General features: G+C 41.9%; 1 protein-coding gene across 3 annotated transcripts in view; it reads right to left on the bottom strand.

Annotated features, from left to right (window-relative positions):
* prex1 (phosphatidylinositol-3,4,5-trisphosphate-dependent Rac exchange factor 1) overlaps positions 1 to 13,626 on the bottom strand; it is a 78,497-nt gene that overhangs the window by 16,659 nt on the left and 48,212 nt on the right. For all 3 annotated transcript variants that reach the window (XM_084917384.1, XM_084917382.1, XM_084917383.1), the window contains exons 16-26: positions 12,069 to 12,214; positions 10,138 to 10,230; positions 8,200 to 8,348; positions 8,022 to 8,107; positions 6,374 to 6,513; positions 5,013 to 5,157; positions 4,075 to 4,247; positions 3,600 to 3,761; positions 2,739 to 2,949; positions 1,497 to 1,773; positions 492 to 710 (exon numbers count right to left, since the gene is read on the bottom strand). In XM_084917384.1, the coding sequence (XP_084773510.1) occupies positions 492 to 710; positions 1,497 to 1,773; positions 2,739 to 2,949; positions 3,600 to 3,761; positions 4,075 to 4,247; positions 5,013 to 5,157; positions 6,374 to 6,513; positions 8,022 to 8,107; positions 8,200 to 8,348; positions 10,138 to 10,230; positions 12,069 to 12,214 (1,801 nt within the window). The remainder of the gene's footprint in view (positions 1 to 491; positions 711 to 1,496; positions 1,774 to 2,738; positions 2,950 to 3,599; positions 3,762 to 4,074; positions 4,248 to 5,012; positions 5,158 to 6,373; positions 6,514 to 8,021; positions 8,108 to 8,199; positions 8,349 to 10,137; positions 10,231 to 12,068; positions 12,215 to 13,626) is intronic.

Here is a 13,626-nt window from a genome sequence, read left to right as displayed (position 1 = left end):
ACAGAAAAGGTGAAAGTATGCTCTAATATGCCAGTTTGAAATCAAGAGCAAGATAAAAAGTTTTTAGAATATAGTCCAGTTGTGTTTTCCAATATGGAAGTAAATCCCATTTTCCCCAGCATCTTTGATAGACAGGGCAGTTTGCTCCCTAAGCATATCCAGCATATCCTGTTTCCATAGGCTAACAAGCCAGCAAGCCCTTCTTCTTCATCACCATCATCTTAGGCATTGTCCTGAACATTGGGAATTTCTGTCATTTTAAGATGATTTTGCTGAAGTGCCCCTAGTTACCAACCCCAGGCCAATGAAATTCACATTTTCATGGTTTTCCGGGGGTCTTCAACCTAAGCCTGTTTATTTGAAGCTTTAGCTAATGTGTCTTATCAGCACCTTGTTATTACCTTTTCAGGTGCTTTTTGAATAATGTGTGTTTAAGGCTTCCATGCCAGATTACACTGTAACCTGTAGCTGCATATTCAGTAAGCACTTACCTGTAGGAGTCCCTGTAGCTCATTGTGTCGTGGCCGGAGTCCTCCTGGTCCTCCTCGTTCACTTTGAAGCAGACTCGTTTAGTGCCGCCCTGCTCCACTTTGTCCTGGTCACATCCATCCTCACAGGGGACCAGGGCGGGCGGCTGATTTTCCTCATCGATTGGAGGCTCTCCGCCCTCTCCTTGGAGCTGTGTAGGCTCGGTGATGGATGACAACAGCCTAGAGAAAAAAATATAAACAAATATATCTGAAAACAACAAAATATAGATATTGCTCTTTACCTTGGAGACATTATCTACATATCTTTAGCATATGATACAGAGCATATATCATAATTTATATAACATATATGCCATCATTTTGTGTTATGTTTTTAGCATATTCAAAGCTTTTATAGAACTTGATCATTTATATTCAAATTAAAGTCTTCATGTCAAGACACTGTTATGCTTACATTTCTAATACAATACACAATGCATGGGCTCCCCCATAACTAAAACATACACATGTATTCATTCAAATTGTCACACCCCTTCCTCAGCACAGACACACAATATGTGTCTCTTTCTCTTGATGTTATCCTGGCCTCACTCCCTGTTCCTGTACTGGGCCTGGCCCATAAATATTTTGGGCCTGAAGAATGTTCCTTTTGTAAATCCTCAGCTTTAAACAAGGCAGAGGGAGGACAGACAAAGACAGGCTGCTGTGGGGATAACAGCGTTTCACGCAGAGATCTCTGAATGTCAGCGAGAAGGTTACGAAAATAGCCTACTCAAAAAAGTAGTGGAATGGAAATATCTGATAACAGCAGAAGGTCGGTAATGCTGGGACTAATTTCTGAATGGATGTGAGTAAAAGTTTTCTTTTTTCTAATATGTGGCACACGTGATTGAAGAAAACATTTGCAGAATAGGCATAACCTTCAAAAGATAAGAAAACATTTATGTGAAAATAAGGTTCAGTGCTGTTAAATGAAACGTGATGAATACGAGCTGTAATACTTACACATCTATTTGAGCAACATACTGCTTCATTTCCCTCACAGCAACGTCCAAACGACTGTACAAGTAAATGTAGGCGTCCTGTGTCTCGGTGTCTTCCTGTTTGAGCAGGAAACTCAAACCGCCTTCTCCGTGGCGACTATTATTCAAGCCCTCCCCTCCATCGACATTCACTTCCCCGCTGCCATCCGCTTCATCCCCATCCAAACCAGAGCAGCTCCAGGACGGAGCTCCCATGCTGGTCATGCAATGTTGAGTGTGGGACATGGGGTTCAGTTGTGCTAAAGGAGAGGAGAGATGTTACGGGTGATTGAATGAAAAAGACTTCACGCTCTGACAATTACATCTATGCCAGATGTTCAAAAGCTATGAAGTAATACTCTTATCTGTTCTTAATTTGGTGTTGACGAAAAACAAAGTCTTAAAAAGACCATCGTTCAGCTAATATACACGGTAAAAGGAAGCCTGTTTATCTGGGTTGAATGCCAAGCTAAGCTGTAATAACCTGACATATCCAAAAACTGAAAACAGATTTAATACTCGTGGTGATCTAAGACAGTTCAAACTCTAACGACAGCTTTCAAAAAAAGAGCCACAGCAACATCTCATCAGTACAAGTGCTTGACAGATGTCTGACCGGCAGCTGGTGTTCAGAGGAAAGATGGGGCCGAGCATCTTGGAACAATGCTGACTGTCTGCTGTCTAGACAGCTGTACTGCCTTTTCATCTTTGCTGAGAGTAGAAGTTCACATGTTAACCTCTAAAATTCCTATTGAAAACCAAATTTTAAAAGTATTTCCAAACTTTATTCTCTCCTTGAACATCTTCTACTTTCCATTTCAACTAAATCTCTCACTTTTTTTCCTCTGCTCTGTGACCTCTAACGCACCACAGAGTGAACACATTCCTACTCTGCACTGAGGTCTTTGCTTACATCATTCACTCACTTCTCATGTCAGTAACTTGAATATAATGGCCGAGGGCTAATGGAGTCTTAATAGCAACCTACTCATCTAATTTTACCACGAGAATCCTTGTTGGGCCTTTTTGGTTACACCGGGAGGCTGGGGTTGGTCCAGTCACAGCATGAAATGCATCAAAGCATCAAAATGACCACTGAGCTAGTGGTAAGCTATATTACCATGAGAGGGATAAATCCCTGCAACGCTTACTTTACACAGTGAAAATGTGACACTGTTGAGATTGTTCTAATCTTCTTGGTTGGAGGACTGTGCGCAGCTCCTACCTTGGTCGGGGTCCAGGCCAAAGATGGAGTTTTTACGACCAAAACGGATGCTGAAAGTCCTGCCGGCAGAGGTAGTGCTTTTGGGGTAGGAGACCTGCATCAAGTTGATGTGGCAGTTGGTGGGAACAAAGTCCATGCAGCCCAGTGGGTGAGGGCGAACCCCAGCCTGCCTGACAGAGGGCCACACCTTGTTCCTCAGTTCCAGAGCAAACTGTGTGAAAAAGAGAAACAAAATGGGAGAAGCCATGAAGAAGAAGGTAATGAATTTAGTGAATTAAAAAATGATATGACTACAACTGTTGCATCTTCATGATATCGTAAAGCTTCTGATAAGGGTTCTGGTATGTGAGCGACTGAGTTAATTAAAGTTTGCATTTAATTATTGTAGATATTAGCTTTCTTATCAGAATGAAGCTCCTGGATGTTTCTTAGATGCGATGCTATTTTTAATAATTCAATGGGTTTGGATTTTATATGATTTCTTTTACAGTCTGTGTAATATGTAAGGAAAAAATAAGACAAATATCAAAATGTGTTTACCAGGTAGTGGCATGTGGTCTACATGACAAACACAACTGTCTTGAAAAAGCATTTTGTGAGACTCTTAACACACTTTCACCAAGCTGCTCAAAACGCATTTAATGCAATAGGAGTAGTGTAAAAAAAAAAATAAAAAATTGCCATGTCTTTTTTGGGGGGAGCAAAAATGTGAATTTATTGCTATAGAAAAGGATGTTCCACTGAACCATTTAGTCACATGTCACAAAATAAACTGTGTTTGGTAAACTAATATGACTGAATACCGGAACATTCCTGTGTTCACATCTATGCTCAAGAGAAAACACAAGAATGTCTCAATACCTGCTGATAGCTGCTGATACGCCTCCTGATACTCTCCAGCTTGGTGTCGCAGATTTGTCTGAACTCGTACTGAGGCATGGTAACGACTCGGTCGTTCTGGTAGATGAGCTGGCTGCAGTTATGAACGAAGCGGCTGTCATCGCCAGAAAATGCCTCCAGGATCTGTAGAGACAAGAACAATTGCTGAGGATAGATCACCTTGACAATAACGGTTTAGGAACCCGATTTAGTCCATTTCAATCACTGGCAAATTAACAATTCTAGCTGTAGCAGCGAAATAAGGCAGCTGAGTTTTACCCCAGCTAAACTTTCTGCTTTCCAGTTCCAGTAAGTGAAACCAGAAGCAAAAACAAAATATTAAGCTGACTTTACTGTTTGAAACTTAAGCAATATTTAGCATAACTATCCACCAGTCTAACGATAAATGCATATGTAGGCTTTAGCTGAACAAACTTCTCATCTTGACAAAACTCACTTTCGCAGTGAGGCTGAAGCAGCCTTTGGGTTCCACTATCTTCTCCAGGACGTGGCTCTTGATGCCAGCAGTGCTCACATATTCATACACCACGCCATGCTCCAAGTGGACGTTATCAACTGTCAGACTGACCAGAGGCAGATCACACAGGGAGAGTCTGCCCAGCTTGCAGTCTGTGGATCACAGATTTCAATTAAATACTTGACATACATTCAAAAGTAAATAACCAACTAAAATACAATAACCGAAAAAATCAAACGATATGTGCATGTTTAAAAAAAAAACTCAAATCACTTCAAAATCATGAAAAAACAAAAATGTAGTGCGTATAAAAATCTCTGAGGGAAAAACACAATATCATTTTAAGTCATTTTAGTAATGACACATGTAAAGGTACACAGTGTGCTGCACATCTGTCAAGTGTGCTTACCCTGCCAGCACTGTGGGAAAATTGGCCACAAAGTGTACACTGAATATTACTTAATGGTGTCCTATGACTGTAGCGTGCGGAAGTGTCATTTTCAAACTGCGAATTTTCTATATCCAGAGCAAATTACCAACTGCTGAAGCCACTTTTACCGGCACGGTAAATATGACCCAAGTCAGAAGCCAAATGAAAAAAACAACAAAAAAAAAGCATTGTAGACAGAACATAATGTTTTGATGTAATGTTTTTGGCAGGGTCACATGTTTTTAGCATGAAGCCTGCAATCAATCTGGATTCACACACAAGGCAAAAAGCTGCCAAAGCAGCACTAATCTCGCTCAGATACATTTTGCTGACTGAAATGAAACTAGCTGACATGAGCGGAAAAACCGCAAAGGAATTGGGGATTGAAAGCTTCATACAGAAATTAAAGACACACTGCGACACTGATAAAACTTTAAATCCGAGCAAAACAAAAGACTGCAAACAATTTCACAGCACCACGTTTCACCTGTTCCATTGGTGCTTTTGTCCTCTTCGTGGTCAGAGCCATTCTCCACTGGGTAAGGCTTGAAAGGGCTGTCCTCCTCCTCATCTGCACCCCTCTCTCTTTGTAGCTCTTCCACATCCTCGAATGCTCGATACACCCAGTGACACTGTGGGAAGAAGATTAAAGCTCAAAAAAATCAGTCGCCGGGGCGCCTGCTGTCTGGGCCCCCTCTCTCTCACCAGTTCATCTAGACAGACCCATCCGATATTAGTTTTACCAGCCGTCAGCATGGCTGCAGTGTTTGGTAGACTATTTGTTGGAATTTTAATGTGGATGAGAACATGATGAAAAACAGAAACATCAACATCAAGCTGTGTAAATATGAGAGGGCTTTATACACGTATTTTAGAGGGAAGAAGCTAAAGTATGGATAGAGAAGCTTTTACCCTGGCAATGCAATAAAGACTGATTCCACCTAAATGAACAATGCAATGCACTCAACCACTGACAACAAACTGGTTAAATGATCAGCTAAATAAAATAAGACAAAACAAAACATCGTACGGAGGACACCTTGCTCTGCTCTGTCTGCAGCCTTTTGAAATACTGCCTGGAGACATGAGTTGCTTCTGCAGGAATGTCAAAACAACCAAAGAGGAGTTTGTAGTTTTGACATTGGCCATCTAGTATTCAGTATAAACACTTGTTATTTAGTCATGGCTCAGTTTGAAAAAAAAAACAACAACCCCAAAACAATTCACTAATGTTACTTTAATAAAGAATTTAACTCATGCAGTTTTGGCAGTGGGGCTGAATGAACACTGTGGATACTGTTTCACTCCAGGCAGGAGTGTATTTTGAGTTATATAACCTGTAGCGACATAGTGACAGCTTGTAATTCACTTTGGATCTCACTAAGAAACCTACCATTCCAGCCAAAAATGCAGATGAAATGAGCAAACAGTCAACTAATGCAAATGCTGTTTTTCTGAACCATCTCAGGAATGTCTGGCTGACCTCTATTCTTTGGGCTGTTAGCTTGTCAAATGTGGTTTTTATTGAGCTTTCCCCCATTAGTAAATGATCTGACATATTAACTTCCAAAACTACCACTGACACTATTCATGCTGTCTTGTGGCATTACTTGGTTTACTGTCTGCTAAATAAAGCGCTCAGGGATTTCCCTTACAGTTAGAGCCATAACAACACACAAGGACTGTAAAACCTCACAGAACACCATGCACCGTACTGAGCAGGATGATGTGGTTTTTTGGGATTTAACTTTCAATTATAATATGGGCTAAATAGAAGAGACTTAACGCTAGAAAACCTGCTCTAATGTTACAGAATAGTTTGTTTTTTGTTGGCCTGTGTTAGCTCACCGCTTGGAGAGGTTCCTGGTGAGTGCGCTGGGCTGTGAAATGCTCCAAGACCTCTTGGTAGTCGCTGTGATTGACACTGTTGCCATTGACTTTCAGGACGACCTGGCCCGGCTGAAGACCAGACGCTGCTGCCTCCCAGCCTGTAATATTTCCACACAGGATCATGAGTTCGCACAAAGGCAAAAACCATTTACAACACCACACATACACTGGGAAACATCTTCTTCAGGATGACTGAATTAAGCATAACATAGTGAACTCATTAAAAAAAATTAACTTTTGGATTCAATTCCCATAGTTCTCAACAAAACATTTCCCCTATTGTTTCTACAGGAAAATGGGAAATCACTCTGTGGAGTGCTATAACATGCTGTCTCAAGCTACTAATGGCTTTACAGCCTGGAAGTCCAATCAACACCTCGATTAACCTTCCTGCCCAATCTAAAAATACCAGCAATGGCATAATTTCCACCCAGGGTGCCAGCAGTAACCACATTAAGGAGACTACTTGACCCATGAATGAAAATCTCCCAGAGAAAGTCATTTAAAAACAATGGGGTAAAAAATACTAGCCACTGAATTCAAATGAAACATACGTCATACTGAGTCCTAAGTAATTGAGGATGTTAGGAAAGTGAGAAAAGGAACATGTAGGGAAGAAGGAGGTGGGTTTAAGAGGGAGAGAAAGTGGAGGAAAGACAATAAAACCAAGGGACCAAATTTCTTGGCTGTACCGGTCTTTTTTTATTAGGGTGCATGTGTGTATCCTCGCCTTAGTGCTGCTAGGTTACAAATTGGGATTCATCCCTCATTTAACTTCTAAACACACTGCTGATTTTTCTCTTTAGAGACCGACAAACAGGCTGTATAGTAAGGAGGCCTTAAAGAAAAGTAGGCGAAACGAAAAGGGGAAACAGAAGTAGCTGTCTTTTCAGTTACCCATTACAGTTTTAGCTCTGATCACAGAACATTGTGTGTGTTTGAAAAGTAGTTTGCTCTATTAAGGGTTTGAACCCTGACCGTGGGCTGTCTGGCTGACAGGTGGCCATAAAAACCTAATAGAGGCTCACTAAGAGCAGAATGTAACAGGTGGTTAGAGGCTAGAGTTACCTCATCTTTCCTTTGAATTCCCCCGGAATTATTTGTCTTTCTGACACCGTAAACACTTTTAATGCATTTACTGGCACTGGTGCAGAAATAACAAGGTCAACATCTTACAAATCTGTTCACGGATCTCCACTGTTGGCTCATAAGCAAAATATGGGTCACTTATAACTACATTCAAGAAATAATAATTTAACTACACTTCCCCGTGAGCTGTAAAGTGCTCAACTGATTATTCTTCCATTACACGTACAAAGCCATGGTCTTATTTTACCTTTAAATACAAAACTGCACACTATTTCTGCCATTTCGCCATGTGACAGAAACCAGATATTAACGATACAGCAACGCTGTTATAAATTACATTTTCGATCTGGGGTAATAAAAAAATTGTAGCCTACTTATTAAACTGTGGTACCATGCTTTCGTCCTATGTGTTATTCTCTGAGTGTTCATGAGAGAAGGAGTAATAATGAAATTCTTCTGCTATCTCTGAAAAAAATGCATATTTCTGCTGATTGTTGTGGCTACAGAAGTCAGTTACCTTTCCTCACAGCGTGGACATGAGGAGGAACAGAGCCACTCAGTCTGAAGGAGAGAGTGTCTGGGTTGTCAGGGATTTTTACGATCCTGGAAAAAAAGAAAAAGAAAATACCAATCAGACCAGTGCGGTCTATATGAGTGGACATTGTGTATTTCAGCATATATGCATGAGCCCTCACTCCTTGGCCTTGGTGCCAACCAGCAGCCGCAGGGAGCGTCGTATGCAGAAGGACTGGCTAATCATGGTTTCAACCTCCGAGAAAGGCCTGAGGAAAAGCAGGTCCTCGTTGATGGTGTAGATCTTCCTGCCCACCTGCAGGCCAGCCATCTGCACGGACAGACGGACAGACAGGAGACAGAATGTGGTTATTTATAGGTGGCAGCTTGCTTCAGCCTGAACCCCCTCCCAAAGGCAACATCCGCACAGTAAGAGTTTCAGGTCGGGGGACTGCAATTCAATTTAAAATTACGAGCAAGTACCGGAGTGAGACAGAGACTGTGTACAATTCCCCTGTCTAACGTGAATTACTCACAATCAAGTGCTGGTATATGATAATGTGCCTCCAAGGAGCAAAGAAGAAAACAAACAAACAAACAAGCGATAAGACGAAAAGCATTGTTTGCTGCTCCAAATTCCCACAGCCTGTTCTGTCTTGTCGTGTATTTTCCAGCATTTGACTGAAGTTGTATGCAGTGAGTGCGTATAAAGATTGGCCACTGGATATGATAAAAATGCATGATTGCTAGACCTGAGTGTCATGCCTGCTTTGTGTTAGATTTGCACGCACTTCCAGACTGAAGGGCGTCACGTTATAATTTTTTTCCTAATGTTGCCAGTTGCTCTGCCTGCGACCTCTGATGCTTTGTCGGATCTTCCCAGATTCCTTTAGCTAATATACAATCTCTTCAGTCACGGCGCGTTGCAGCTGCACAAACCAGTATACCTGCTCCCAAAGAAACAAACATTTTCAAGCTTTTCAGTCGGATTTCAGCTTCAGAAATCTCTTTACAAATGACAGACACACAGCAAATCAGCCTGCAGCATGCATTTAAATGCAGTCATCTTCAGTCACGTTGTGAGAAGAATACAGCCTCTGTGCACTCACTGTGTGAGTCCAGTGTCCTGGGCAAAGATCCGGTGGGATGGTCTTGGTTAAGCCAGGCCTCGACTCTGTTTGAAGGCCCAGCGTGGATGTAGGAACGACTGGGAGGAGCCAGAGCTATTTGAATGCAGAGGGGTGCATGTATATGTGTGTGTGATTACACAGCATGGGTGCCAGTCTGCACGTGACTTTCTATAATAGTATCATATAGTGAAAGAGCTCAGTGTGTGAGTGTGTGCCTCTCAGCCCTTTTCAGAGCCCCATTGGAATCAGCTGAGCTTCATTCACTGCGCTGGCACACGGGCTGTGTCACAACTAGCAATCCTCGCCCCACTGTGGGGAGTGGAGGGCACGGGGGAATAAATAATAGAGTGAGAGGGGGTTCAAAATTAAGGAAAAAAGGAGCAATAAGGAACAGAGAAGCAAAGGTTTAGTGTGGTAGATGGGCAGTGCATAAAAATGAAGATTATCGAGAGCTGCAGAGCAGCACAGGGGCACGGGAGAAATGAGGATACAAATGTGGAAATAGTGGGGAGCATGACAGTTATAGTCAGGCTGTGGAGGAAAAACAACCAGGGCACCATCATGTGTGTTCATGACAACATTGCAACGATTAACAGTATACAGGCTGGGCTGTCAGACGGACAGGCCAGAAGTAAAGTATGTCACCTGTCTAAGGCGAGTAAGAGGATATAAAAAGAGGATGAATGATCAATAAGACAGGAAAACATTGGCTCGTCCATCTTGTATTAGCACAGCCATTGAGCTGTCACTGTTATTCCCCTCCCCATCATCAGTGAAGGCTGACACAATGGCACGGACGGGACAAATACCAATATGGAAGCTGCTCCCTCCTAAACGTAAAAATATATCTGCAAATGGCTCTGCAGCCAATCAGAGCAGAGTTCTCGAAAAAGGGAGAGAGACAGAGTGACAGCAGCCGTCCGGAGAGTAGACAGCCATTACCTAGTGGAACTGACACCCCGAGGCTGGAAGAAGTGTGTGTGTGTTTACCTCAGCGTGTGAGCCCCTGGTGACAGATTTCACAACGATGGCCTTGTTCTTCTCCTCAATCTCAAAGCCGTAGCCTTCCTCCTCGGGGTGAATCTAGCACAGAGAAAATCGACTAATTACTTCCACATTTTCACCGCTGACTGTCAGGCTTAAAATGTCTCGAACTGATTTAGTATCACAAGTAAGAAAACAGGAAAATAATTTTAGATGCACACATATTCATCATCTTTCTGTCTCCTTTGGTTCTGCTGCTGTAATTCTGTGCAACTGTAGGCTCTGGCTATAAAACGGCAACTTGTCTTCATGGCAGTGACCTGGTTTGTCTGAGAAATCACTTAAGCTTTAAAGAAAAAAAAAAGGTGATTTACGGCACTTTTTCTGGGTGGTCTCACATGCAAACTATTCACACATAATCACAGTTTCATTAGCCATTTGTGACTTTCATTCCGTCTCAGGTGCCTTTGCCTGATGTTGCTCTCTGCTCTCCATATTGTATTCCCACTTGGGGTTGAGGCTTAAAGTTAAACGCTGTCGTCGCCAAACACATTAGCGGCTTCCATTAGTTAAGCTGCTGGGGCCATCTTCCTGCTGCACAGTCCTGATAAGATGGGGATCTCTGCTGGTATATCAGAGGAGATGACCGTGGAAAATAAAGAGTTCCTGCACTTCACTTCAATAATAGGCATTGGGGGGGATTAGTTCCGCTAATCAAGGAAAAGGGCCTTTTCCACTTCTTGTGGAAAGCCAGATGGCGTGCCTACTTCTCACTATGATATGAAAAGGGATGCTGATGATGCTTCTAGGTTTCCCTGAAGATAATGGACTCAAATAAACAGTTGACTTTCTGTGTGAGTTTGTGGAAACCCCCGAACACTTGACCCAGTGTTGTGCAGACTGACTTTTACTGTATGTGTAAAAAAATATTATATGCTTTTATTGTAGGATAATGATATTAACAGGAGTCACGCCACAGATGTGATTGGAAGTGAAAACTTAAGTGACCCAATATCTGGGCAGTTAGTGCACATACCATATTCCCCTAAGCAGCCCCTCCTCTTTCTACAAAGAATATTTAATAGTGTCAAACTGGACGCTCAGTTCTGGAGTGATTATGGACATGTTTGCTGCAAATTACACCTTATAAGAGTTAAAACTAAGTTACTGTTTATTTGAATCTTACCTTTTTCTGCTGCTAAAAAAAGAAATGGCTACACAATGTTGACTGACGCATCTTAAAAGGTCTTTAAAGCAGATCAAGCACTAAAGAAGGAAAAGGTCTTGTCCTGCTTTTAACTGCACTACAGTCATCAATCATCAGCTCACATTTTCAAATGTATTTCAAGAATATTCATCAGCTGCCGTTCGTTTCAGTCATCTCTCACAGTTATCTCTTGTATCAGCAGCAGCGCAACAGAGATTCATCTCGGCCAATACAGCTGATTACATTACAATTATATTCAGAGCAAAACACTCAGATGCATAGTGATCAGAGCGATTGCAAATGTGCTTGTTGTCATCAAAGCTACTCGGGCTGTGTATAGTGGTGTTAATAAAATTTAGATGTGGAGATCAGAAGAAGGCACACAGGTATATATGTATGCAGGGTTCTACAGTCAAAATGCATGTTTATGCCCGACAGCGTAACAGGATAACTTGAAAAACCTCAGTCTACAGTACAGTGGCTCATTGTTTCCTATCATGCTTTTGTTTTGTCTTTGGGGTGGTTAATGCTGTGCAAGGTAATCAAAACATCTTTGTGCCATGTTTGGAGCATCGGAATGATGTTCGCAAACCTTTTAATTATTAGCACGTTTTTCTCGTGGGAAAATGATGATGCTAGAAGTGTTTTTTTTTCCCAGATTCTGGCAATATCTGCGTATCCATGTATAGATGTGGGAGCATGTGAAAGTGTGTATATGAGTGTTGCTCACCACAAGGGATTTGACTAAGATGTTTTCAATGAGTTTGAAGTCATTTCGCTGGAGCTGCTTGCTCTTGGTGCCGGTCCCCTCGGTTTCCTCGTCAGCGTAGAAACGGAAGAACTGGGACTCGTCTTTAAACTCGCTCTTCTCCAAAACTGAAGTAAATGGTTTTTTTTAAAAACACAAAAATGTGGTAAATGTGTGCAGAATGCAGCCACAGGAGATAACAAAGAGAAATAGCAGAACGTCACAGTATCAGTCTTGCAAGATCAGTGAAAAAGTAAAAGAGCAGAAAGATTAAAAAAAGGCTTTTTTAAATATAGCTTTGACCCAACTTCCAAAAAAAAAAATCTAGAAAGATACATGTGTTTATAGAAGCTTTAATCTTTGGGAGTCTTCTACACAAACAAGCTAACAGTTAATTAGCTCATTAGCTGATGATTTTAGTGAGAGCATCTGGAGCAAGACCACATCTGGACTGCAGCCAACACAAGTCTTCCAAACCAAGGTTGGGAAGACTCTCAGGAGGACACGAGAAATTGTGTGTGTGTGTGTGTGTGTGTGTGTGTGTGTGTGTGTGTGTGTGTGTGTGTGTGTGTGTGTGTGTGTGTAAATCCCACTGATGTACTGTTGTTCACTTCGACACATGGGGCACTGCAAACAGGTGAGAACCATATTATGGTCGCTTTGTCCAATCACAGTAATTGTGAAGAAAAGACCCAACACTTTTCTTTTTCAATGTTTTGAAAGATCTCCCTTTATTTTTATTTTGTTACAGGCCTGAGGCAACAGAATTAAAGGGAGAGGCTAACTTATTCTGTCTCAATAATTATGCAGTACTAACAGCAGTTAAGTCATTAAGCTGAAGCCCAAGTGCACATCAGTAAGCACGGCTACAATTACAGGACACACACTATTGTACCGTACAGTATGTCTTTTAACTGCATTGCCTTGCCGCAGCTTTTTGAAGTTTGCACTGAAACGTCACAATGCGTTCTGTCACGTCTGTTTCCAGAGAAACAGACCAAAAAAAAAGTCCATCTGGTTTGCGTCTTAGGAGGATTTGGAATTTGTGACATGAGGCACAAACATTTCCCTGACACAAAAAATGCATCCGAGGATGTTACCTAATCTGCCGTGTCTGTGCAGATGCATGACTCTCTGAGGCCACAGTAAAATGAGGCTTGTACGGGCAACACCGAGGGCCAAAGGTACCCAGCTGCTCAGAGATTTGATGAGCAACAAAAGTGTTCACAAACTCATTACACACACACACACGCGGAGGTCACACCTACTCACACTGGCCTTGCACCAACTAAAACGAAGCACAAATGTGAGTTATTTCCTCTGACTCACATAGGCTGTGGCCATATAAGACTTTTACTCCTATTCAGCTGGTGGGGGAGTGCCGCTACGGAAACTGTCACACACATAATGCATGCACAGTTACTCACACACTGCTAAATCATCATTTAAACACCCTGAACTGCCAACATTATCTAACAATCAACATCAATTTTTTAAGGATCTTTGGAACAGAGTTTACAGAAATGTTAAAGAGTGTTAA

This window comes from Perissodus microlepis, chromosome 20, assembly GCF_051167445.1.
Source record: "Perissodus microlepis isolate ML-2025 ecotype Zambia chromosome 20, ASM5116744v1, whole genome shotgun sequence".
NCBI classification, from domain to species: Eukaryota; Metazoa; Chordata; class Actinopteri; order Cichliformes; family Cichlidae; genus Perissodus; species Perissodus microlepis.
This window is presented reverse-complemented; position numbering and strand designations above follow the sequence as displayed.